Raw genomic sequence first — 26,771 nt, 5'->3', positions numbered from 1 at the left:
ACTTAGATTGGGTAATTATATTTTTAAAAAAAGGTATTGGCTTTTCGGAGAGGTAATTGTACAAAGGTACCGGCGTCTTAGCTGAACGCTTTATTAACAGCATATGCCTTTGTCTGAGTCTGGTGTGCGCCACGTAAGGCCACTATAGATTTCTTCCCTGAAGCGTCTGAGGTTTATCACGCCGCTTTGCTATTCAACAAATCTTTGTGTACCTACTGTAACCCAGAAATATTTAGATCCATTATCAATACCATCTAAATCTGCTGCGGCTGTTACGTCGCTCGATATTCTTTTCCTGTATTCCTTTCAAACTGCACACAAGTGCTGTGAAAGGCAGGCAAAGTGATACAGGGAGAGTTTTAATTGGGGCTGTTTAGCGCTATCAGCTGTTGTGTAAGCTGAAATGCCCACATGAAGATGGATCACTTTTACTCGGGCCTTGTTCTGTTAACGAGGGGCTCGAGGTGGTTTCGAGACAATAGCAGTCGAGGAGGAGAGAGCGACGAGGTAATTGATGGTTGTAAAGCGATCTTAATTGTTTGGTGATGGATGTAGGGAGGACACTTACAGAGCCTGACATCTGAGATAAGGTGTCGCATTCCTGGAGTCGTCCCGCCACTGTGTCCAACCCGGGCAAAGGAGCTGCTCCAGACGATACGCACAAACGAGGGAAAAAGGAAGGATAAAGCAGAGTGCAACGGCATAAAGATTTTATATATTAAGTATGAACTGCAACTTACAAGATATATCAGGTACAGCTTGTTCAGATATGTGTGGCCTATGCTCCTCTTCTGATCTGCTGTCTGATAGTGTGTCTCCCTGCAACCTGGAAAACAACACACAACATAAACTTGCACTGCAGCGCATGTTTGGAAATTGAATGTCAGATAACAAAAAAACAAGCCAGCCTCAATCAGTCTGAGGTGATGAGACAATGAGGAAATGTTTAGCGAAACATTTGGCGAAATCTGGATCGACACGAGGTCGGTTTCAGGTCACAAACTTTTTTGTTTTTGCTGAAATTAAATCTGAATAATAATGAAGAAACGACGGTAATGCATGAATAGACGATGTGTACACGGGCAGTAGCACCTCCACTATCCCTATGCTTATAAAAAACACAAAACTGAAGAAGAAGAAGAAAAAATAAAAACTACTACTATTTCCCTGACATCATTCAGTTACTGTTTTTTATCAGAATGTGTTCCAAGCCCCTATTGCTTTTTTTAAAGATAACACCGTGGACTGAAATGGAAGTGGGTCTGGGAGATTTGGCTGTCTTAAGGTAGCAAAAGATTTGGGCTGCCCAGAGATAGTGAAGTAAACTGCAGATGAAAGACAAACAGCCTTTTCTCGTTTCACCTTTCAGCGAGAAGAGAAAAATGCTACTTTAAATGCATTTATGCTCTTCTAAAATGCGATTTTCACACCCTCTATACACTCACTATAGCTGTAACTATAAATCACATCATATGTCAAATTTGTGCACGCACCACGTCGGCATCAAATTCTTTATATCTCATGCTGTTTCCATCTCATGAGAGCAACCATTAGCTGAAGACAAAGGAAAGCAATCCCTATGCCTTTATGGCACAGCTGCATTCCCAGCTGCAGGGCCTCCTTGTTTCTACCTCTAAATCGAGACTAAAGGCAGAGCGCAACTTCTTAAAGTGGATTCTATTTCTTTCCTTCTTTAGACATCCCTCTCCTTGTCTCCCCCCCTCTTTAATGGTCTTTATAAGACCATTAAAAGTACGCAAGATGACTATCAAAAGGCCTTCCCATTCTCTGAACAAAAGCTACTCATAGCCGCAAGTCTTGACTACAATTCCCTTAGTGCATTCCTGATATGAAAGCAATTAATTTAATGAGAACGACAAGTCCAAAAGAGGTTTGTGGAAATCTATCCATTTCCTTAAAACCGCACTGCCAGCTACTTCAGAGCAGGCCTAAGATCTGGGATGCGTTTGCACACAGGAGATTTTGTGGCGGGAGTACATGCTCTTTAAATGAACTGATCAGGCCAATAAGGGAGGTGGATGAAATGTTGGTGTGACCACAGTTATAGCCCCAAAGGCAGAAACGTGGCCACAACACACAGGCCACACAGCATTTTGCACTTCAACCAACCAGCAGAGAGCCACTGGAAGCTGCATGTTTTCAGACCTGCCACTGCTGGTTAAGAGGCACACTGGCTGAGTGGAGCATTTGGTGCTGTGGACAGTGTCTGGACAGAAGGGACGGAAAAGGACGTTGGCGAGGGAAGGTGTCTTAGAAGGCAGGGATCAGTTTCAATACGGGGTCAGTGAGTTCAAAGAGAAAAGCGATCCTGCAATGCAAAGTTGACATTTTGTTCTTATTATGGTGCCCAAATGGGAACTGAGTTATCGCCTTCACACTATGGGTGTGAAATTAGGTGTCACTTTTTCCTGGTTTGGGGTAGTGCATGGTAGAGCCAAGTGGTTCAGTCTCATTTGCGCAGACTGATAGACCTCACTGACCTGTAAAAAAACAAGAGAAGCTGGATTCGAATGTGTCTGACTGAGGGATGACGGGTATGTGAGGAATGCTTATCCAGCTTGGGCCAGTGTTCACAGTTCCCTGCTGAGCCAAGCAAGCCTTTGGTATCTTTGTGTGAGTTATAAAATATTGCAAAGATTCCCCTCAGTCATATCAATTTTAAAATGAACTAACATGAGCAGTACTGCAAGGTCACATCTCTCAATAAGTCTCACTGATGCTGGCTCGAAGGACAGATGCATTGGCACACATGTTAGTTTTCTGAAGAGCAATTTTAAAGCTTCTGCGAATCTCACAAGGTAAAAGTAGACAGTTTGAAACCTGTGTCCAGGCTGCCTCTCTCCAACCTGCTCTCTGACCTTTACCCCTGCAATCTTCTGCTCATGTCAGTGTATACAAGAACATGCATGCACATGTTTTATGTGTGCATCCACGAATACCTGAGTCTGTGCACGTATGAACTTCTGCACAACCCTAATTTGAGAATTCTGTCTTCTCAGAACAGCACAAAGGGCAAGCCATGCGTGCAGCACTTTTCCAGCTTACTGATCTGTTTATGGCCCTTAGACTACCCAAAAATGACTTTGAAAGACCACAGCTCCTTTGCCAATAAAACTTGGGAAAGATTCGGTGGTCAGGTTAAAGAGGACGAAACAAGAATTTGGCCTCAGTCGAAAGGATAAAGGAAGACAGAGAAAGGGAACAGATGTCTGACATTTCAGTAACAACAAAAAAAAAACCTTCACAAGAGCCAAAAACGACTCCAGATACAGATGCCGCTTTGCTTTGCCACTAATTCCACCATGGGACAAAAGGTATAAACAACTCGCTTAAAAACATCAAGTCGATAAACTGCCAACAAAAATCCAGCGATAGCATTCATCCTCCTGCACAAACCTTTGACAACAACCCGCAGCCTGCGTGTGGAACGAAACTGATAAGCTGCATGAATGAAAGAAGAGTAGGAAACAAACAAATTCCAGACCCCAACCAGTGGAGGCTGTGCAGGCAGATTTGTGCCTGGCGTCTCATCAAGAAGATACCGTTTATCTTTGACTGGCATCAAGGAAGAGTTTTGCCCACACCTGCCTACGGTATCACACCCAAAACTCAGAAATCTGAGCACCAGACTGACGATGTGAATCTGAGGGAAACAGGAAATGTGTCTGAGGAGAAAAACTGTGATAACAAGAGAAAGGGTGATAATGGAGACAATTATCCTCGCTAGAGCTGATTTGTGAAAACAAGCAACACTGGAATGGACTTCAGATATGATATTATTCTCTGCTACCTCTGATACAAATGCAGAGAGAGAGAGGAAATGGAGGGTAAGGATAAGAAAGAAGTGCTGGATGTTTGAAAGAAAAAAAATGGATGCAGGAGATGATACGGTATAGTAGCCACAAATGAACTGTAGAGGAAAATTTACAGAAATTGTTCTGCATTTCAGTCAGGAGATGAATTTGTTTCAGTTCTTGCTGAGACTTTGATGAGGAGATTATCTAGTAACAGGGTTAAGAGCTGAACAGTTTCCTGGCTTGGGGCAATAACTTAACATAATCCTGGAAAAACAGCTATTTGTCACCTATATACTGCCTCCAGTCTTTAAGTTAAGATAAGCAATAGCATTGATCTATTTACCTAACTACTAGAAAGAACAAGTCTTCTCAACTGGTCATACTTCCTTAAGGAAAGCTGTTTTATATTATTACAAAACTCAAAAAAAATGTTGTAAATAACACTAGAGACAGACGCGGAGTGGAGAGAGAGTGGATCCAAAGGCAGACTATGGAGACGGACAGGAATTAAAAACAAGCCTTTATTTACGGCTGTATGAAAGGCAAACAAAAAGCAAAAGGGAGACAAAGACTAAACCAACAAAACCTAAACTGGGCAAAACAACTAAACGCTAAGTACATGGCACGTGAAGACCTGAAACCTGAGACCTGAAACTTGGAACATGAAAAACCTGAGACTTGTAAACATGGGGGAAGATGAGCAGGGTGGCTGAACAAACAATTCGACAACAGGCAGAGGAAGGCAGAGGAGTAAATACACAGTGGATAACGAGAGGATGGGAAACAGGAGGGAAACACAGCTGGAACTAATCAGACCCTGGACAAGGGACTATCAAAATAAAACAGGAAACATGAGACATACACTAAGACACGGACTAGACAGTGGAACCAGGGAAGACAGACATGGGAACATAACCGACTGGGGAGACAGAAAGAGAACACAGAAAATAGACACAACTTATAAAGGCACCTTATGTACAGGAGAGCAGGGTGTCATGATTTATGAGATTTTTTTTTTTTTCATAGTTCATGTTTGAGGTATATTTCTTTCATCCAAGGCAATTAATTAACACATTCAGCGGGCTATTTACTGAACTTAGAGAATAGAAACAAAGTATCAATCCTATCATTAGTTATAAATAATCTATCATTGTTAAATTCATCAGCCTATTCTTTTCCTAAGAAAAGGTTAATCCATGAAGAAATACAAAAATACATGACTTTATGTAGAGGTGTATACTACTCCTTTCATCAACCCCCACAGTCTGGCTTTTTTGGTTCTATTAAATGAAGTTGCAAGCTGAGAAAATCTGCAACGTCTGTTTTTCAAACTAACTATTCTGATGTATTATAGTGATTGTGTTGTTCTTTTGCTCAGTTGTGCCCTTGAGCCTTGCTTTTTCTTTCTGTTCTAAGGAGAACCAGTTTGATTTGGTTTTGTAATAGAGTAGTACACATCGTAGCTTAAAATCTTTACTTGTCTGACAACGCCCACAGGGAACAGCCTTCATCCCTAATACCAGAAAAAAACAAACTGAGGCATTTTGAGACTGTAATGGAATCTACAAACGATCCAGACACTTGACTAGCTCCATGTTGACATTCGAAACAAATGCAAACGGAGAACGATGAAGACGATTAAATGCTTTTAAAAACATATTCATGCATGTGTGAAGATGTTTGTGAAAGGTTTGTTGAGAAGACATTGAGTACATACAGACATATTCACACACATACGCTAAGATTATTACTATAGTATGATATTGTGATGAATGATTCCATGAAACACTGGTCACATCTCTGATCAGTGTAATGTTTTATAGAGGTAAAAACAAGGACATTTCAAACTTTTGAGCAGAACTGTGCGTTAATTCTCCGTCCACTGTGCCAGAAGAGAGAAGGTAGAAACATTTACCTGGCACACCTAGAGCAGATGTTGAGTGTAACTTTGGCCTGTGGTTCAGGCTGATAGGAGCTGCGTCCTTGGCTGAACTTACTGCCGGATAGAACCAGCCCTGTCACACCCTCCATCCGCAGGTCATCCAGGTCCTCTGAGAGCAGAGAGGGAGTAACACACAGAGAGACAGCAACAGGGAAAGGAAAGCAAGGAAAATGGAGTGAAAACAAGAGACAGAAAGGACAGTTATTAATCATACTCTGGTATCTCCCTCCACTAACGATCCCCTGTGATGACAGTCTGCTAAGAGCCAAACGAGAAAGCAAGCACATCACAGTAAATAGACACTCGGCTTAGCCCTGCTGCTGTGCTGCTTCACACACACTCCGTAGGCATGGATCCACAAAAAAGTGCAGAATCATAAAGTTCACATGGATAACACTTTGTTATGAGGAATGATTTTTACAAGGTGATGACAGGACTGCATTATTCCTGCACAGAAACAGGAAGGTTAACAAGCTGAACTGGACAAAGAACAATATGGAGAAAAAAAGAGTGGTAAGATGGAAGGAAAGGGTGATGGAGAGGTGAAAAACTGGGTTTTGTCTGATCTCTTACTGTGTCCTTAAGAGCAAACAGTTGCAGAGCACACACACATAGACTCTCTCCCCTCTGACTCTAAAGAAGTCCATATGACGTTCCTTATGAGTGTAAATACTGTCCACATGCTACAATTCAAACAAGTCCGAGAAATGGATGTGATGCAAACCTGACCTGGTTTCATCAGGTATCACAGAGCACACTACAAATGTCTTTAATAGACAGAGGACAGACACCACAGAGGAATAAATCACACCAGTAACATGATTTATGAAAAGAACAGTGGTGATGTTGAATAGTTACAGACTTGTAACTGTTCATTAATACAACCTAGTATCAAAGGGGCGAGTCTGAATCAGCCAGGCCATTTTGGTTTTGAGTGCATCCCCAAGAGATAAAACATACTGCAGTATTTTCCGTGTCACGGTCCTTTCCGTGAGAACGAATAGCGTGCGGGTGTTTTGGCGTCTTCCTCGGTGAAATGTGCTGTTCAAGTTTTTTAAATGTTTAAATCAACATTTTGAACGGTCACCATAACAATATTTCTCCCATTTTTCTCAGACCAGATGAATATCTGAGCTTTGCCAATTGGGGTGAGGGGGCGGGGGTCACCTTCAGGCCAGACAGTATACTCGAGCTTCTCGCTGCCATTGCTTCTGCTCGTATGCACGTAGCGCAGTACGTGCCTGACTGTCTGCGTATCTGTGTGTCTAGTTACTTGAAACCAACAGTGATACTTTTCATTTTGCGATTACATTACCTGGCCCCTGGTTTGGGGGGGAGAAATAATGGGCCTCACACCTTGAAAGAGGAGAATGCATGACTAATCACCTGGATTAGATTGGATGACACTTGCCCATGAGAACTCACTCGCTCCATCCATCAGCGTGGCACAAAGCCAGAAAATCTCATCTGTCTCTTCTCCCCTTTATGTGAAATCATTGCAACAAGACGGCTAAAAGTCGTCTTTCGGTCGTATTGTTATCCACCTATCCTGACCTGCTACATAAAAGAAAGTCAGGACAGATGGCAGTTAATAGATTTTTAGTGTTATGTCACAAACAACTACCGCTAGATACATTTTAAAAAGGAATGAAAAGTATTCAGAGCATCACCTTTCACAAAACAATTCCTAGAAACATTCCCACTGTCAACTACATGCCTGATCTGCAATTCTGCAGCTTTTTATTTCAACTTTAATTGTAGTTATGCACTGGGGTTGCTGTCTGTGACACCCTGTAGTCAGAAAGCCTTGGTATGAAGGATGCCCCTCAAGAAATATTACATGCACGGTTTGTTGGCTTTGCAAGTGATGGAGCAGTAGTTCTAAGGGGCCCAATAAAGAGGAATAGTCATACTCTTGAGAGAAAAGATCAAACTTAACCTGACCGTCATTCACTGTATCATTTTAGTTAGTTACAGTTAGTCCAAATGCTGTAAAATGCATTCCAGAGCAGAGTCATTTGCACATATTTTGCAGATCTTTTTAAACTGGTGACATTTTGACACCATTTCAAATTAAATATTGAAATACTGGCTAAATAACACTAAAATAAAGAGGGATTGGATTCTGGCATGTTAAGCCATTTGTATTCCTGCATTTGTCTGCGAGTGAGTAAAAGGGAAAAGGTGATACTGTGGATATTAATTTCATTTTTTTAAACCCATTTTGTTGTTTTGAATTGCACTCTGATGTTAGCCAACAATGCATGTATTAGCATGCCACAGCACTACATTGTTACAGCCACAGTGGCCATAGTTAGTCCTATTAAGAGCTGGTTAAAACACAACATTTCTTTAGCACACAAAAATACATATTTATATCCACAGAAACGCTACTGAAATCACACAGATCAACTGCCTCAACCTCACCCTATCCCTCGCATCCTCTTCTGTCCCACCAACCCTCTGCATGTCCTCCTTCATTACATTCATGAGTTTCCTTTGAGATCTTCCTCTTCTCCTGTCTGGCAGCTCCACATTTAACATCCTTTGTCCACTTCGTCCACTATCCCTATGCACATCTCAGCTTTGACTCTCTAACTGTATAACCAGTAGCCTTTATGAGCTTTCTTCTCTTTTATTGGTTTGTTTATTCCCACTTGTTTGCCGTCATAAAAAGAAATGTTTTCATGGTTTCAGAAATATGTAAAATACATAACCACATTCTCTTAAGAAGCAGAACTTATGTGTTGGTCGTGGCACAGGATGTGTTGAAAATATGTCCCAGCATCAAAAAAACAAAGCTATTTTAAAGTCTCCTTGTCAGTAAAACCCTCATCTAAAATTATGTTAAGTGTTTTGGTTTTCTTCTACATTTGACAATATGTTGCTCAATTCCACACTGCCAGAGAAAAAGGGCTGTTTTAGTGTTTAGTGAAGGACAGATAGGATACACTCCAGTGATACCCTTAAGCAGCGCAATATTAAATGTCCCATTCATCATGGAATGCATTGGAGGGGTGGGGACAAAGAGAGCCACCAGCGATTTGAGCAATTTTCTGGTCATGGGAACTGCTCCGTTTTGGGTCCTCACTCTTTTCCTATTTTCTCTTCATCCATTCACACTTCCATCCGTTCTTTCGGCAACTGACTAACATGGCATGCCGGATTTTCTTTGGGTCACAGCCTGAGGTACAAATCATTAGCTGACACTTGGAAATATTCACTTGTGAGACTGCAGCTTTCATGAAACACCAAAAGAATAACAGGGACCGGTTCTGACCCTGAAAAATGAACATGACCTCGGTATGCACAGCTGCTTGTCACTTCAACTCCCATTTTGTCTTTTCAACTTGTTTCCTTCTGGTCAAGATAACAGTAAGGAAGAGAAAGACCTCCGCCTGAAGAAAGAGGACTCTATTCTCAGACACTTAGTGGTCACTGAGATAAACAAAGATTTTTGTCTGGAGTGCATCTTACACACAAAAAAACTGATTAGACTGCGGCTAAATGAAATACAAGAGAAGCTCAAACATTCTGAAATGAGTCACCAAACCTGAACTTGACCTGACCTGCCAAAAGCACAGGAAACTAGCATATGCAGACAATATCAAGAACTGCAAATGGAAAGTAAAGAGTTCTTTTTAATTGTGTTTATGAGCATGTGCGTGCATGAAATTGTAGCAGCAAAAATTGCTGACCTACTACGAAACTGAATCAGCGTGAAGACCTGCCGCTAGCTGCCCCGACTGTAGCTGTTCTATGGGTGCGCATTTTTGTGTCCTTATTAGCTCTCAGAAATAAACTGCATGAATGACAAAGATGGCTTTTAGAAAACAAACAGTTCTTTCGTGAGTTAAAGTTTTGTCTTGCCAGGAAGAGGCTTTGAAGAAGGGTTTAGCCCTTCATCTGTGCAACAGCAGTCTGAACTGCATCCATGTTGGCCCTAACGCTGAATCCAACTTTCCGCTGGAGAGAAGTGACAGATTTCTGTGTTAACACCATCCTATCTCTGAGGAAGGCCTGTGGATGGAGTGCTAAAATGATGAATTTGTATCTCGTGGGATAATGTTTGGGTGTTAACATTATATATGACTCCTTGTACAAGCTTGAGGTCTGAATATGACAGCCGAAACTGTTTATTAGTCAGGAAAATTTGATTTTTGTCATCCCGCACGCAAAGTCATAGAGTATGACAGCAATTAATAAGGATTTATTGGTTTGCAAAAGGACTTTTGCTGTTGGGACAAGAAAAAATAGCACATATCTGGAAACCATATATATGGAAACATTTAAAGTGTCTTTAACGGTAACAGCTGTCCTACACACAAATAAAAAAATGTTACATATGCCACCTATACTGTTAACACAAAAGTGACACTGAATGAATTATCATGAAGCCAATAAAAGTGCCAAAAACTGCAGTTCCTCCAATTGCCACATGAGGCTGTAACATTTTTACAGCCAGAATAGAAAATTTACTTTAGCATCTATAAATTATTTAATTGTTTACAACACTCATACAATGGGTGACTTTTTTAAAACCGTCTATCTTCTAAAGCACTTATGCAAAGAAGCTGGATCCTTTCCCAGCTGTCTTAGGATGAGAGGTGGGGTACACTCTGGACAGGCTGCCAGTCTATTGTATTCGCTCTCACACTCACACAAACTTCAAGCGGAAAGGCGCCAGTAACCCTTTGCTAGGCTTCACCTCCGCTAATTAGAGTCACTGAACAGAGGACTCGCAGCTGTGTTTGTTTTGTTGGCACCTTCTGGAGCATTTTTAATGCAATTATCTGAAAAATAATATGCTTGCTGTACAGTACAGCATGCCCAACATGTTGAAATTATAGTACTTGATTAGACTGTTCATTAGAGCTAATTATCATGTTTCCATGTCTGTGCATCACACCCCTACTGTCTATGGATGCAGCTTGCTAACCTAGCTTGCTAGCGTTAGCTCATGACTTAGCATTTTAAACCAAAATAAGGTCAACAAGGTTTGGTTTAAATGACGAAATAACAACTGACTTTTTAAAATAACACAGTAATGTAATGTGTTACTGTACTAAATTCAGAAAGTACATTACTATTATTTTGTTACTTGCATTACATTAGATTAAGCTTCTTTTTTCTTCCTGTAGACTTTCATTACTGATTTCAGTTTTTGTGCTGGGAGGAGGAAAATGGTGGAGTGATCTATAGCTTTTGAGGAATGGAGACATTCCACCACAGACAGATATTACTTTTATTTTTATTTATTTTTTACTATTATTTTTATTGCACAGAAGGACAAGATCATGATGGTGAAACAACTGCATTATACTGCTAACAAAACTTTGGCTCTTTGCAAGTGTCTGCACAGACAGCAGTCTAACACGAAGCTAGCCAAGGATTGGCTTTGTGTTGTCAGTTTTGTGTTCATACATAAAAACTAAAACATCCCATCTGTCTTCAATACAATTAGGGATTTCTATTAGTGTGTGGACCTGTAAGTTTATATTGTTAACTGGTAATTATGCGGCAATGTGTTTCAGTTCAATGTAACAACTAGTGTAACAAATTACTCAACTGGTGACATCACAGTGGTTGTGTCCATCTTTGACATACAGTCTATGATTATTACACATCACACAAGCTATACTTCTTTAACTTTTCTTAAGTTAATACCCAACCTCAAGCTGAAGATCAAAAGAATAGTACATTATGTGTGTATAAATGTTATTTTCTTGTGTAGAGTAAAAGACATGGATACTCCCCACGTTCACAGCAGAGCCCAGCATGTATCCCGCACAATAACACTATGATAAGTTTACAATGTGCCTCCTGTGAGACTAGTTTACCCAAAGACCAGGACAACCTCATGGGCCTCAGTCTAGACACAACAAACGTCTGTCCACACTCGCCTGTTTGTCAGCCCTGTCACATTTTCACTCCCCAGGCACCAGGGCAGCCATGCGTGCTCCCCCCCTCGTCTAACGATGACACGGCAGATAAATAAAATGGATCTACACTGGGGGTGAGCATGGTGGGAGAGGAACGGAAACTATTCAAGCGATGCAATCCCAACAAAAGGCCCAAGCGCTCAGGAATTCCGTGCCGCAATCACTCACTTGCGCTACAGTAGGGAAGGAAAGGAGACGAGCAAAGCACGCAGATAAAGAGCTTGTCTATCTCTAAGTTTCCATGTAATTTCATGTTGTTTGGATAGCGACGGATTGGCTGTCTCTTTCCTACTCTTCCTAGGCTAAAAAAAGAGCTGAAGTCATAATTAGCACACTAGCTTCACAAATAACATAATATACACCTTCTCAGATGATGCGCTGACAGATGTAATGGGTGGAATCAACTCAACCTCACACATGGAGGGAAGGGACACACACGTACACACTCCATCTCCCACATAGAATCCATGGCGTTTCATCAAGTGCTGTGAATTATTGGGTCTCATCGATGTGAAATAATTGAATTTTCCATTCTTTCATGAGCAGTGGTGACAGGTAACCACAAAACACTGGGCTCTAATTAATAGTCTCTATGTGACACATGCCTCCTTACGGCGCGCAGTCGAAAAGCTGCACTTACTCACAGACGGGGACCCACATGTGTGAGCAACATACTCAGACATACAGATAAAAAGGCGCACAGCAACACATACAGTGACACTTGCAGACCCCACACTTTTGCTGGCCTCACACACACACAGCCAGCATTTGTGTTTCATTAAACCTCAAGCACCACGCCTCCACTCGGTGGTTAGTCGTCACACAGACATCTTTGATGTGATTCGCGACAGAGACACATTTGTTTGGCTTTGTAATAAAAACAATATTCCATCTTACATTTTATAATTATGTCTCAGCTTTCAATAGCACCCTCTCCCCCACGACCCCCTCCTCTCCTGGCCTAAAAATACGCCTGTTAGGCTCCAAGCCCTCGCAGCTCAGAGCGCAGCAGTAAAAACCCTGATCAGAATCAGATGGGGGACACACATGAGCGGGGTAACATCACAGCTCAGTGAGGCCTGTGGAAAGTCTTATCACAGACCTGGTGCAAACCTCCTTTTAACTCGCTTTCTAACCGCAAATATCGCCGAGATTAGGACGTCAGCGTAGACACGGCCAAGCTTGATGTATTGATGGATTACGATCCCAGTCATTATACTGGGATAAAGACTCTTTATTGGTGTTTTATTACGCATATTTCAAAATTAACAGGACTTGATCGTCAAGAAAGCATTTCACATGTACTACATAATAAAAATACATGGAAACATCTGTCTGCCAAGAGCAAGGTTGCCATCTACAGCTCAAAACAACGACGTTAATCACTCAAAGAGAAGTGTGCCTGGGCAAGAAGCAAATGGGAGAAATTACTGAGAAACAGCTATTAAAATATCAAAGATGAGTGATGGAATAATGTGGTAGGTAGCACCATACAAGCAATACAGTCATTTGAGCTGAAAGCTCCTTTTGGAGATCACTGCTTGTTTTTGATAACTCCATAGATACAGCAACAAAGTATTCAATAACTTCAACAAGAAATGCACAGACACAGTTGTATTCAGTCATTAAAATATTAACACTCTAATAATTACTGCACAGTGTCATCAAGTCTATAACTCTATCAGGTAAATTTCTTCTCAGCGTTTACCTCGAAGCATGCACGAGCCAGAAAACGCTGGCGTCTTTAGACGGTTGCCTATACTAACACAATGGATCTATTCACACACCTGCTTTATCTGCCAGTCTAGATAACGGCGCTTTCTACAGATTACATACTTGCGCACCTATCTATCATCTTTTGGCCCCGTCTAGCAACAGTAGTCACAATACAGCTTCACTGTATCAATTCAGCTCGTTTCCATTCGAATAATCTGCTCAGTTCATCTAAGGCGCTTATGCGCACAGGAGGTACGTACGCTGGCTGTTATTAGGCCATGCTCTGCGTAATGACTACCTCTAGATTTATGGTATAATCGCAACAGTCTACTTGCCTATTGGTAATTGCTTCCAGTAATACCACCATAATACCGCAGCAATTTGCCCCTCAATTAACGTATCCATCTGCACTGTGGAGACTTTTACAGGCATCAAATTGGGCGCAGTTACGCTTTTAATGGGGACATTCTTTTCGCCATCAGGCCAGCAAAACCTTCAGAGGTGAGCCCAGTCCTTTCAAGCGTCCAAGCGAAAGATTTACTGTTTAAGGAGCTTACGCTACTGACATATATGATCTCATTTACCTCCTCCTCTCGAAGCACCGCGATGATACAGCTTTGTTTTTGTTGGTTTACACCGTGTCCAGGGCAACTGTTGTGTCTTTAGTTGTTTGGGCAAAGATGAGGGAAGCAATGGTATCATGAACCGGCTGTACCTCCTCCTCTTTCTCTGTTTCCTCTTTGTTCTCCCACTTTTTATGTCTCCTGTTTATTTACAGTCTCTCTTGTTGTCCTTCAGTTTGTGAGTTTTATGCATGACACCTTCGTCCCGGACTATTCGCCAGTGATTGTGTACAACTGTTTTTATAAGTTCATCCCCATCCTGTTTATCTGTTCCAGTTCACGAGTCATTTTCTACAAGAGCATTCAGCCTGTTAGGCTCGCTCTCCGTCTGCCATCAGTCCTCTGTCTGCCCACCTGACAACTCAGTTTTCCCCCCAGGGCTGCACGCTCCATCTTCAAAGATCCATCCACTCCAATTACCTGACTATTCACAACAAGCTACTTTTAATCATTTCCAACTTCAGTGCGTGCGTCTTGCCTCTTGGGGTCTTGAAATTTTCAATCAACATAACAAATGGCGGTGATTAAAGTGTGTCTGCATGTGGTGTGCGTTGCAGGAGGTCTTTCCTGATGGTATCAGGAAACTGGAAATCTTAACTGACCTCTGAGCCGCAGTCAACACAGCAGTCCTTCTAGTACAGCAACTTATATTAACATAGGTAGGATGATATTAACGGTGATCTTTAAAAATCATAGACAGTAACTAAAAGTAGTGTACTTATACAAAGAAAATACTTTTTTTAAAAATTCACACCAATGTTAATTTTGCATACATACAATGAGCTTATAAAACTAATTTACACTACCAGCATAAATTAATAAAATACAAACTGGTTTCTTTTTTCCAGGATAAAACATCATACAAAAAAGCTGTTGCCCTGGCCATGCTAGCAGCTATTCATTCACTGGCCATTTTATTATGTACCCCTGTTCATCTTCTTTTTGACACAAAAATGTAATCAATATATACTCAATACATTCAGGCATGTAGACAAGGTCAAGGCAACCTGCTGAAGTTTAAACTGAAGATCAGAATGAGGGCTAAAGGTGATTTAAGTGACTCTGAATGCTGCTCCAAGCCGACAGGAAGGCAGCACTTATTAAACCGATGTACGCAGAAGAGCATCTCTTAAAGGACAACACGTCAAACCTTGAAGCAGATGGGCTATTAAGGCCCACACCGGGTGCAACTCCTACGACTCACAAGGCTCACCAAAATTGGAGAACAGAAGAGTGGAAAAATGTCGCCTAGCTTGATCAGAGTTCTGCTGCAACATTCAGAATTTGGTGTAAACAACATGAAAGCATGGATCCATCCCGCCGGTCGATGGTTCAAGCTAGTGGCGGTGGTGTAATGATGCTGGGGATATTTTAGCACACATTTGACTCATTAGTGACTGTGCATCATTTAAACACCACAGACTAACTGCTTATTTCAGCAGGATAAGACACCATGTCACAAAGTTCAAATCATGTCAACGTGCTTTAAAGAAACAGGACAACGAGTTCACTGTACTCAAATCGCCTCCATGGTCACCAGATCCTGTCAGATCCAGTCACCTCTGGGATGTAGTGGAATGGGAAAGTCACATCCTGTATGTGTAGCCAACAAATCTGCAACAACTGTGATGCTATCATGTCAATACGAACCAAAATATTTCCAGCACCTTGTTGAATCTGTGCATGTTTCAACTAACTGGTGTCAGCCCTTAAATTTCAGGAAGAAAGTCGAGATAGTTAAAAACATTGCCCACTTTTCCACACCTATTTTATTTTCTACAAAACACTGAGCTATTGTACTGCAGGCAGCACTTCATGAAAGGAAGCTGTAACACCAACAAAAGAGCCACACACAGCTATTGTATCTCATCCACCAGTCTGCGCTTAAGTCTATGTGTATCAAAGATCAGACAGAGCTTTATCATGCGCTGATCTTGTCAGCGTCAAATCTTCAGTGTCGCTGTGACTCAGCGAGCGCAGGTAAAGCTACTCTTCTCCTCTCCCGTTTCAGGATTCACGCCAGAGCGGGTTCACATACTGAAAGGGTCTGCTGGCTCGTGAAGGGGGGGGGTCTGATGATATGTCATATATTAGTTTTTTTACACTGGAGGCTCAGTTACCCTCTGCAACAATGGAAGTGTGTATGTGTGTGAAATGCATTCTGCCCCAAACAGCCTTACAGTGTTCCATCTCTGAAGTATAAAGTATTTTAGACTTTATGTTGACACAATACGTCCTATTGAAAATGTTTTTTTCCCTTTTTTTCTAAAAAAAAGTTTGTTTTTCATCGCCTGAGTTCATGTAAATCAAACATATTCTCTGCACATATTAATAAAAACGGAATTCGAGAATTCAATCAGCATGCCCCGTGAAATGGAATACTTCCACCACGGATGACAATAACAGTAACCTTACAGCGGGGAACTGGCTAACGCGTCTCATTAACTTACCATAAAATAACACTGCGAGGCCAAAAAACAGGGTGTTTCTCCCCACACACTGAACTCAGCTTGTTTCTTGCTTGGGTTCAGTATATTGCTGCGGTTCCACCGCCTAGCACAAGCTAGAATTTTGACATTTTCCATGGTTACACAAGAACATGTGAGTCATATTCATTTTAAATATGGTTTGGACTGTGGTGAATATTAAGCGCAGAACTAATGAAAACAACTGGGAAAACACAGTGCCATCCCTGAGAACTACCAGAGAATCAATAAGACTGCAACCTCTAAGCTGATTTTATTTTCTCCTTTTGGAACAATGTGAACAAAACAAATCAAACTCGAGTCACGCGTATTTGGTTTTTTATAATTGTATTACATCGGGAAAACCTTGGCTAGCAGTACTGTAAGCCATTCCAAGGCGATCCTATTATTTTCTCATAAGCTCCTTATCCAGGTACTAGGAAAAAAAAATAAACAAGAAAAGAAAAACATCCAGTTTGCAAAAACCTCTTTTCCACTGTGAAAATGTAGAGAAGTTGCTAACTGTTGTATCCTCTAAGTCCATTTTTATTACACTCTCACGGAAGTTGTCCTTGTTCCACAGTAGGACAAAGCAGTGCTCCGTTCCTGCCTCCCAGTGGAAAATTTGCAGTATGTTTTACATTTACATTGTTCCCCGAACATCCCTCTCTTCATCCCCCAGAAGTTTTGGCACATACTAAACACGATTGCTCTCAGCAACATCACAAGTGTTTTTTATTTCTCATTAATATATTTGCTTTCATTTGTATGCAGAAACAGCAGAAATGGCAAGTTAGCAGGCGAGATAACAACGGCCGATATGCCTGACAACATGGTGAGGCTTCGATGTGCATGTGGACCTAACATAGGACGTGTCAGCATCACATGTTAAATAAAGTTAATATGCAAAAATGATTAAAAATAAAAAAATACCTAAGTTATTAAAGCCTATATACAATTTTCTGTCAGGTTACCTAAATTCAAATCATTGCACTCATCTGGGACAATGTTCTTAATAAACTTTAGACACAGCAACTGTAATTCAAGCATCTAGCCACTAGAGGTCAGACTGACCTAATGCTTGAACACATAGCCCCCAACAATTTCTGTTTCTGAAGCAGCTGGATTGCTGCATGTGAGAGTCCTTTAACACTGCGCACCATGTTTAGCATAATACCAGTCAACAGCTTATTGTTTGGTGAAGCAGAATCAAGAGAAATGAGAAGATAATGTTGCATGTTTATAAAAATGAACAAAAACAAAGGTATTTTATGTAATAACCCATTACTGTCCAAGGTTAAGTTACAGCAGCTTTTGCTGAGTCATCAAATTTGAGAGAGCACTTAATTCCAGCGATTCAACTTATCTGACAGCAAGCACCTCTCAGCTGTAAAGTCCTTGAACATGTTTCCAAATCCCTACCAGCTTGTGGAGCAGCTCTGAACAGATGACCGCATGTTTTAGCCTTGTGGACAGCAGCAGGGAAAAAAGATTAATATCTCCTTTAGGGATCAATATACTATCACAAGCTCACCAGCCCTGCCAAGGATCATCAGTCATCTTGGCATGCATTTGGTCATGGCTACAGAGTTTTTGCCAAGACCTTCTTTCTAGATGAGGCCCAAAAAATCCTCACGAGGGTCCTTCGTTTCACAAAGTCCACCAAGGCACCGCATGATACACGTTAGCATCACCTTTAATCAACTTTACAGTAGTGAGGCAGTCAACTCAGAGGCGGCGGTCTCTGGAGAGCTACGTGACCAGGCCTCGACAGAGGATCAGAAATGCATTAGTTTCTTTGAATTACTGCCATAGACCAAAGTGTAAAAGCCACAGGGGGAATACGCCTGGGTTTCAGAGCTATGATCAAGAAGGGTCATCACAGACCACCAGCATCCTGCTTTCTGGTTATATTTATTACTACTCTCCTGGGTCGTGTCTGTTGAACCCTGCCTTCTAAAAATGGTGTTCCCAAACCAAACTGCATTCATAATTACTTTGCAAGAAGACCCATTTTCTCTAGCACAAGACTGTCATACACCAGACGAAGGATCAGCTACCATGTGAGGGCTTTTTTAAAATTTTCTTTTCACTTTCCACTGTGCTCCAGATGTAGCTCACGAGGAAGAATGGGTTATCTGCAGCTCGGGAGGTCGGTGGTCTGATTCCGAACTCCTGTAGAGTATCATTAAGCAAGATACTGAACCCTGAGTTGCCCTTAATGTATCTATTAGACTGTAAATTTGTGGATGTTAGGTTAAAAACACTTACGCATAGAATAAAGAAAACATATGTATGTGAATGGGTAAATGACCACTGTAGTAGAAAGTACCTTGAATGCTCAAATAGGGCAAAAAAGTGTTATATCAGAACCAGTCGGTCACATTTGGGCACAAAATTAAGGTGCTTAATTCAAAATTAAGCACCTTAATTCTGTGCTTTTGTTACGCACCTTTGAAGCTTCTACTCGAGCATGACGAGTCCTGCCTCATTTAATATAGGAGTTATTGCCTGAAAACACTCAGAAAGAGAAAAAAAGGAAAAAGTATGCTTAAAATATATAAAGTTTCCATGTAATTTTGTTACATAATTACACTGTAGAATCTATGAGAAATTTACTTGGTTGGTATCGTTCAGTTTATATCGAGCATATTAATTATTTGACCAGACAAACTGTTGATTTTTTTATATTTCTGTTGCATTTTAGTAAAAAAATATTATGTCATCTTTATGAGGGCAAAGAAGGTGTTTTTGAGTGAAGGACGGATACCATAAATGACAAATATTTTGATTCTAAATATCTAATAAGCATTAAAAGCAAACAGGATTAAAACTTTACTGACAACACTGTTCAGCTGATCGGAAATACAATTTTTTGCAACACAAAAAAAGAAAAACTTTGTGTTTAAATAATAAAGATTTCTTTTACATATTAGCGGACTCACAAAAGCCAATTCAAGCCCGGGACCCTCATGCTGTGAGGAGACAGCGTCACGGTTGCCGTGACGAAAGATTACATTAAAAGAGCAATTAATTTGATAAAATGCCCAGCTTTGAAACCGAACACCTAAAATGTCGCAGCTTCAGTCTGTGTAACCGCGCGGGAATCGCTGACACGCAGTGAAAAAGAAATGCGACCCTCTGAATGACCCTGGTGAACAGATCCTGCTAACAAGCAGAAGTGTCTCACTGCTGTGACAGGAGAGTGGAGACTTACGTAGATGTGTGTCACCACAGAGCAACAGCTCTAAGGAGACCAAAGAGAGACTGAAGCACTATTACTAGAAACCATGTTAGTCACAAGGAAATAAAAATACTGCACTACACGTTGCCGTTCCTCAAAGTACTGCTTGACAATCATTTGTTAGCTATGAAAATTTTTTGTAGTATTAGCTGTAACACAGAACTGTCGCGATTCAGATTTGAATGACATAAACGCTGTACGTGATGCCTTAAATCTACAAGTGTGACCATAAGGTACTTTACTCAAGAGAGTCACCACGCAGATAAACATTACTACAATGCAGAGACAAACTGCGAGGAACAAGTGACAGACAGTAGCAGAGGGAATGCTTCACCACAAAAAATATTCAGACAGCACATTCAGTTTAGAAAGAAGCATTACATCCTGCATCTGCACTCACAGAATGACAAGCTCTCAGAGCCTCCACTGAATTAAACTTTACATCAGGTGTTCTTTCCACCGACACTCATCCATCTCAAGTCATGGTGGCAGAACTGACGTGAAGGAACGTAAACACACACATGCACTCCTGACACAGGCGAAGTAAATCAAATGAGCCACTTTGCGATTCTACGCTTGTCAGAGTGAGCAACAAGACTCGCTAGCTGAAAACATCTGGCATTCCAGTGCAAACAGGAAGAGCAGATTCCTTTAACAGCTACTAAAGTGCTCTTTAATGCAGATCAAACCAAATTCCACTGCATACACAACGCATGCCTCTGCAGGTGTGCGTATATACAATGCGCTCCTTCAGTTCAAGTCAACCCTGTTACACGTTGAAGAAAATGTACATTTTTACATCTTTAGTTAACTTTAGGGCAACAGAATCTCTGCAACCATAGACGGTACTGTAGACAATGGGTAAAGTGGGGACATGCTGAAGGGATTCTTTACTATTTTTTTAATTTAGTTGATTAAATTACATGCCATAATGGTGTAGGTTAAAGGTCAAAGGCTCAAAGATAAATCTGGCAGGCAACATAGAAGAGCTATATAGGGTCTCTGGGAGAAAGCTGCACTTTTCAAGTCAGTAAAGCACAAAGCAAAGTGTAAATTGTGAGTAGCTGTGCCAGCGCTACAGAAAATTTTACATTTTAAATCTTAAAAAAGGAGAAATTATCCAGTGAACAGCAGTTCTCTGGGTCTTGTTGATGCACGATGTAAGAGGGGAATAGCAAGCCTGCTTTGAGCATTGTTTAAATGCCAAAGCCCACCTGAGTATTGTTACAGACCATGTCCAACTCTTTTTTTTAATGGCTCAACTTAGATTCTTGAACATCTCATTGAGATCTCAGTCCAATGGAGCACTTTTGGGATGTGGTGGAACAGGTCATTCACATTATGGATGTTCAGGCATTTATTATTTTTAATTCACAAAATACAAATTCAGAGTAACACACTCTGTAGCTGTGAGCTGCCTTGATATTGTGCAACCAAACTGTGTGTGCTTAGGAAGGGCATATGTAGTGCATGCTCTTTGCATGAGTAGGTAGGTGGCCTGTGGGAAATTTGTGTACAGGGCTCATGGCCATGATAATCCATCCATGTTTGCCATTAAGCACTTTCCCACTTTTAGCAACATTTTTTCCCCACAACTCATAGAAAATGTGCCAGAACACAGTGAATTTGACTGTATGCAGGTGGCCAAAGAAAGCAGCTGCAGTAATAGTAGTGCTGTAAAAGAACCAATTTCCCTTTTTTCCCATCTAAAAAAAGCAGGAGGCACAACATCAACTGAACATGCCATAAGCCTTCCAAGTAAAGTTTTTTTTAGTTGTGCCATGAGGTGTTTCTTCCAGTTGTGCAAAAATACACAATATGCATGTTTTTTATTCCACATAGCCTAAAAAATATATAGTGAAAAATGTGTAGTTTCATCTGCAGACTTCATTTTAGTGTTATCTGAAATCGCAGTTCAGAGGTTTGCCAAATGCATCACATAAAAACACTCATACATGCAGACTCATAATCAGCACTAGGATCAATGGTAGTTTTACACTGGAAAAACTAATGGACTGCATCTGCCTCGGAAAACCATTCACTCTGCTCTATTACACAACAAATTTTACACAGATTTGTAACTTGCGACTTTGTATGTAAGTCGTATCGGGCTGTGAGATTACCCAGAAGCTCCATGGCATCGTCCTCGTCCTCGATCTCCTCTTCCACAACAGAGGGGGTGGGGCTGTGGACTGAATCAAAGGAGTCCTGGGACAACATGGCAGCCAGAAGCTTCTTATGATGCTGCTGCTGCTCCTTTAGCCCTTTGCTCTTTGCTTCCATCTTCAGGCTAAAGGTGAAATAAAAAAGTCTTAGCAAGAAAAATAGCATAAAGTAATACTTTTCAACCTTCATACAAACTGAATCACTATTTAATACTTATTAGAAAGTAATTACATTGTCGCTCACTTCTATAAAGCATTTTAAAGTTGAATAGGTCATGAATCTGGAGCTATTATCTTGTGCAATAATATGCTTTGAGTTTCTGGGAAACACATGGAGAAAAATAATATGTTTTATAATAACAGTGTTCCGACAGTAATTACATACTCTCATCCTAATCTGTTAGAGTTGTATCTAAGCAGACTCGAGCTTCCCAGCAGGAACCAAATAATGCATCTGCCCCAGTGCTATGCACATGTGTGACTATATTTAAAAAGGTGTTTCACCAATCATTGCACTTGGTAGTCATTCCGTGGCTGGCACAGAAAAAACAGAGTACAGTTATATGAAGTGCCACGCAGGTGCAGTGCACCTTGCTATACCTGGGTAGCAGGAAGAAGATAAGACAAGATAATTGCTCTGAGGTGAGCAGCAGAGCAAAAGTTCCAACACTACCCACAAACCATTAGGCGTTTAGAGGATGTCAGGTTGAAAAGGGAATCTAAGCTCAGGATTTATAAGCATGTAGGTGTTGAAAGCACCCCCTGCAGTTTTTACCCAACGGGGGAGCCAATGATCAAATCCAAACGAGTTACTTACTGCTTGAATCTTTTACATATTCAAGAATGGGAAAGGTATACAGACTTACATACTCTATTTAATATCTTTTTTTTAAAGGATCGTTAAATATTTATAAAATCTGAATACTCCTTTTCTAATATTATTTCTTCTTATATCATAGCCAATAGTAGTACTGCTTTGTTCCAGCACGTCTGGCTTCTGTTTACATTTCATCATTGTGTTCAGCCTCCACTATTTGTTTTATCATAAAGGCTTACGCTAACATTTCCCACATGGTAATTTATAAACATTACGTGCTGATTGCCACAGATGTATCCATGGAAAATCACGATAAAGCCATCCATACGTCAACATTTGTGGAACGAGGATCCCAGTTCTGAGACTGTATCCAATTAAAATAATAACTGAAAAAAAAAAGAATGCCTTTCTTCATATTTCTGTTCCCACACGCAACAGCGTCTTCATTTTCCTTTACAGTTAAGAGATACACATACCACACTGAAGGCTGGCTTCCTCTTACCTCTATATTGGCGAAATTAATTTTCATATCCCAGTGGCCGAGGGCGTGGATTATAGGGGTGGAAGAGAATTAATTTGATGCTAATCTCGGTTTAATGACTTCTATTTACAGCTAATGTGAAAGGGTCAAAAGATGACTGATATTTCTTCATACCCTCCGTGTGGTATTTATGCTAATAGTATCTGCTAAAAGGGGTAATGTGGTTGGTATGGGGTATTTTTTACAGCTTTTGTCTTTGGGTAAAGAAAAAAGAACAAAAAAGTTGGAACATTTTGCTGTGATTGCAAACAGTCAGGTTTAACCCGAGGCTAAACTTTCCAACATTGCGGCAAGAATCTAAGATGAGAACAGCAAACAAAGCAGGAAAGTAATAATTGTGAAAAATAGAAGTAAACAAAAACAGAGAGAGGCTGCTCGGCTAGCTTATGTGGAGACAGTGTTATTACTTTTATGTGTTGTATAATGGGCCCACATCTAATATGAAAATCTCAGGCCCACTGTGCCTCCCTGTAGCTGTCAGCAATTCTTTTTCACCACAGGAGCCGAAACATTAAACACAATAAATATGACAAAAAATGCAGCTTTATGGCACTCTCTCTTCCTGTCTGAGTGACCAATAAGTGATCAGAAACCATAGAAGCGAATGTCTTTATATTTTTGTTAACAGAAAAAAACTTGTGTTCCTGCTATACGTTAAATGTGGAAGCCTCGTTCCACTGGAGAGTGAAAAAAACAACTCCTTGAATAAACTTTGGCCACAGTTCATTCTTGATTTCCCAAGTGCACTTTGCACTTATCCCTCTGGAAACTGCAGCCCATCATACAGAGAATGGACACAACCTGTCACTTTCTCTTATGGTCATAAATGACAGGTGGGCTGGAATGAGGGACAGAAGCAATAAGTTTGAAAGTGAAAGCAAGTAAACTTGCCAAAGTCAGAGCTAGAAAATGGAATGCCTACAAAAATGTCAAATACATGAGGAAGAAATAAAAACATATGTGCTTTCAGATTGCAGATAGAAGTTTTAATTTATTTTTTTGGCAGAGCTGTGTTGAAAATGTTAACATTTTCATCGGGAGTGTTTCGGATGGACAGGAGTACAAATGAGTATATCAGAGGGACAGCTCTTTGGGAGGTTGAGCAGACAACGTTGGAGAGGTTAGAAAGCGGTGAGCGTGGAAAAAGAAGACCACAGAGGAGGTTCATGGATGTCGTGATGGGGGACATGCAGAGGGTTGGTGTGACAGAAGAGCATGATGGGTGAGATGAAGTCATATGAACTGCTGACTCGGGCCCCTAAAGGAAGCAGCCAAAAGAAGAAGAAACTGAACGCCTATGAGCATCATGAAGGGACGCCCCATTAAAGCTCACATGGGATTTTGAGCGAGGGCACTGCTGGTCTTTGCCAGTTTTCCATTAGATCAGTGGTCATTTTTAGCTTCTCTAATTATAAACCTAACCAGTGGATTTAAAAATCTCTAGCCATGACATTTTATGTCATTTAGTATTATGACTTTTAATAGAAACGTGACACTAGGCTGGGTCAGAAAAACAGCTTGGAGTAATTGAAAGTGATGTGGATTACCAAACAGAATGTGATAAGGGAGCAAGTTCCCAGTAAATGCAATTAAGAGTTGATATAAATGATCTATGTGATGAGCCAGGTACTCCTGTAGTTAATGAGAGAAGAGGCTGTGATTATATTGGGACACAACACCATCCCAAACAAACAGCAGCTCACGTTTCTCACAGTCTTAATAGGTAAATACAAAACATCTCATTTACACACACACACACAGCAGAGCTCATCAGTGAGCCCACACACACATCCCTATCTCCCAGCTCAGGGTTTAAACTAAGTGATTTCTCCCTATAATCCACCCATACAGTAACCTAATGAGATTAACACTGTGTGTATGTCAGCTCAGGCCTGAACATGATTTATGGTTTTATATCCATTCCTCCTTTAATTTGTCATATCAGAAGCACATGCATGCACTTGTGTGTGCGCACTAACACACATGCGCAGCCCTTGTCTCATCCATGTGGGGGGTAACTCGTTGGCATAATGCATTCCCAGAAGCAGAATATTTGTCCCCACAGTGGCACATCTCTCCGTGGCTTTCACACAGCACCACAAGTTTGTCACACTCCTCATGTGTAAACACATTTACACAAACACATATATACTTGGTTCTGTTGGGACCATAATTTGTGTCCCCTTACTGACAAAAGTCCTTATGGATGAGTGAGCTGTTAGGTAAAAGTCCCCACCAGATAGAAAAACATACGCATGAGTGCACACACACACACACACACACACACACACACACACACACACACACACACACACACACACACAGGGCAATAGCCTCATCTAACAACCAAGTCCACTTGACTTGGAACTTAAAGAGTTTTTTTTAAAGATGACAAATGATTTGACAATGCAATCCACGACGCAGTTATACTGTCAAAAAGGGGCCATTTTTAAAATAACAAGCAGAAAATTTCTTGGCCTTGAGGACACAGAAATGAGGTTAGCTTTAATTTGAAATTGGGTTGAAGCAGTATCATGGCAAGCATGTTTGATCGCGCCTTTGAAATGGGATTATCAAACCCATTCAGATGGGCATTCCTCAGGCAGCCAGAGTTAGAAGTCTACCTCCTCCTTTTTAAAGAGCCAACAAGAGCTTTATGAAGTTTCTGAAGTTTTAAACTTTTTGCATTAAGTGATTCAGACGCACACACTTGCACGCACACATACACTCGTGTAGATGACGTCACAAATATACTATATTCCCAATCACTAACCTCCCAGCAGGGCTGCTGTCTCCACTCCAACATACTTCAGTTTTAGACCGAGGGACGGGAGGGTGCAGCATTTCCGCAGCCAGCGGGTCTGCGTCATCTTCGTCCCGACCAACCCACTCCCCCACCACCCGAGGGCGCAGAACTGCGTTATATCCCACCAAGTTCTAAAACAGAAATGCATATTAAAACAGCAGGAAAGAGCAGACAGAAAGGGAAAGATTAAAATGAAAAGAAGCAGAGGTGGAGGTGAGAGGAGTCCCAGAACTGCTATGAAACTCTGTGTACTTTTAATTCAAAAAGAAATCCTTCATTATTAAATAATAATGGAGTTTTTTAAAATAATAAAGTTCAGAAAAAGAGCAGAGTGTTGTCTGATATCTGCCTCCCAAGCAGCCTCTGTACACATTTGCACGATTCTGTGTGCAAAAAGCAAAAAATTTATCCTCATCTTTCACAAAATCCAGAATGAATTCTATTGTGTCTGCACGATCTCAGCAGGTATTTAGTATTCATTCCCTGTTCTGTTCCACTGAAAAGAGGGAAAATCTCTGGACTATAAGCCAAGGATGTTGGACATGGTGCGCTGAGCAAAAAGTAAAGTCCCTGTCAAAACATATGCTGTATTTCTCATCCAGAGCCAACATTTCCAAAATCGATCTGTGCATCTCCAACCTGAGCAGCCGCTGCACTATTGTGCCGGGAGGGAATTTGGGCCAGGCGAGGAC

At 41.0% G+C, this 26,771-nt stretch overlaps 1 protein-coding gene across 2 annotated transcripts in view; it reads right to left on the bottom strand.

The window, feature by feature from the left end:
• lg9h8orf34 (linkage group 9 C8orf34 homolog) overlaps window positions 1-26,771 on the bottom strand; it is a 69,171-nt gene that overhangs the window by 23,624 nt on the left and 18,776 nt on the right. The window contains exons 6-10 of one of the 2 annotated variants that reach the window (XM_013268321.3): window positions 26,047-26,210; window positions 21,874-22,040; window positions 5,734-5,869; window positions 741-826; window positions 569-645 (exon numbers count right to left, since the gene is read on the bottom strand). In XM_013268321.3, coding sequence (XP_013123775.1) covers window positions 569-645; window positions 741-826; window positions 5,734-5,869; window positions 21,874-22,040; window positions 26,047-26,210 — 630 coding nt within the window. The remainder of the gene's footprint in view (window positions 1-568; window positions 646-740; window positions 827-5,733; window positions 5,870-21,873; window positions 22,041-26,046; window positions 26,211-26,771) is intronic. The other variant, XM_013268322.3, reaches the window with a different exon arrangement.

This window comes from Oreochromis niloticus, linkage group LG9 (assembly GCF_001858045.2).
Source record: "Oreochromis niloticus isolate F11D_XX linkage group LG9, O_niloticus_UMD_NMBU, whole genome shotgun sequence".
Classification (NCBI taxonomy): Eukaryota; Metazoa; Chordata; class Actinopteri; order Cichliformes; family Cichlidae; genus Oreochromis; species Oreochromis niloticus.
The sequence above is the reverse complement of the archived record's forward strand: the minus strand, read 5'-3'. Positions and strand labels throughout refer to the sequence as shown.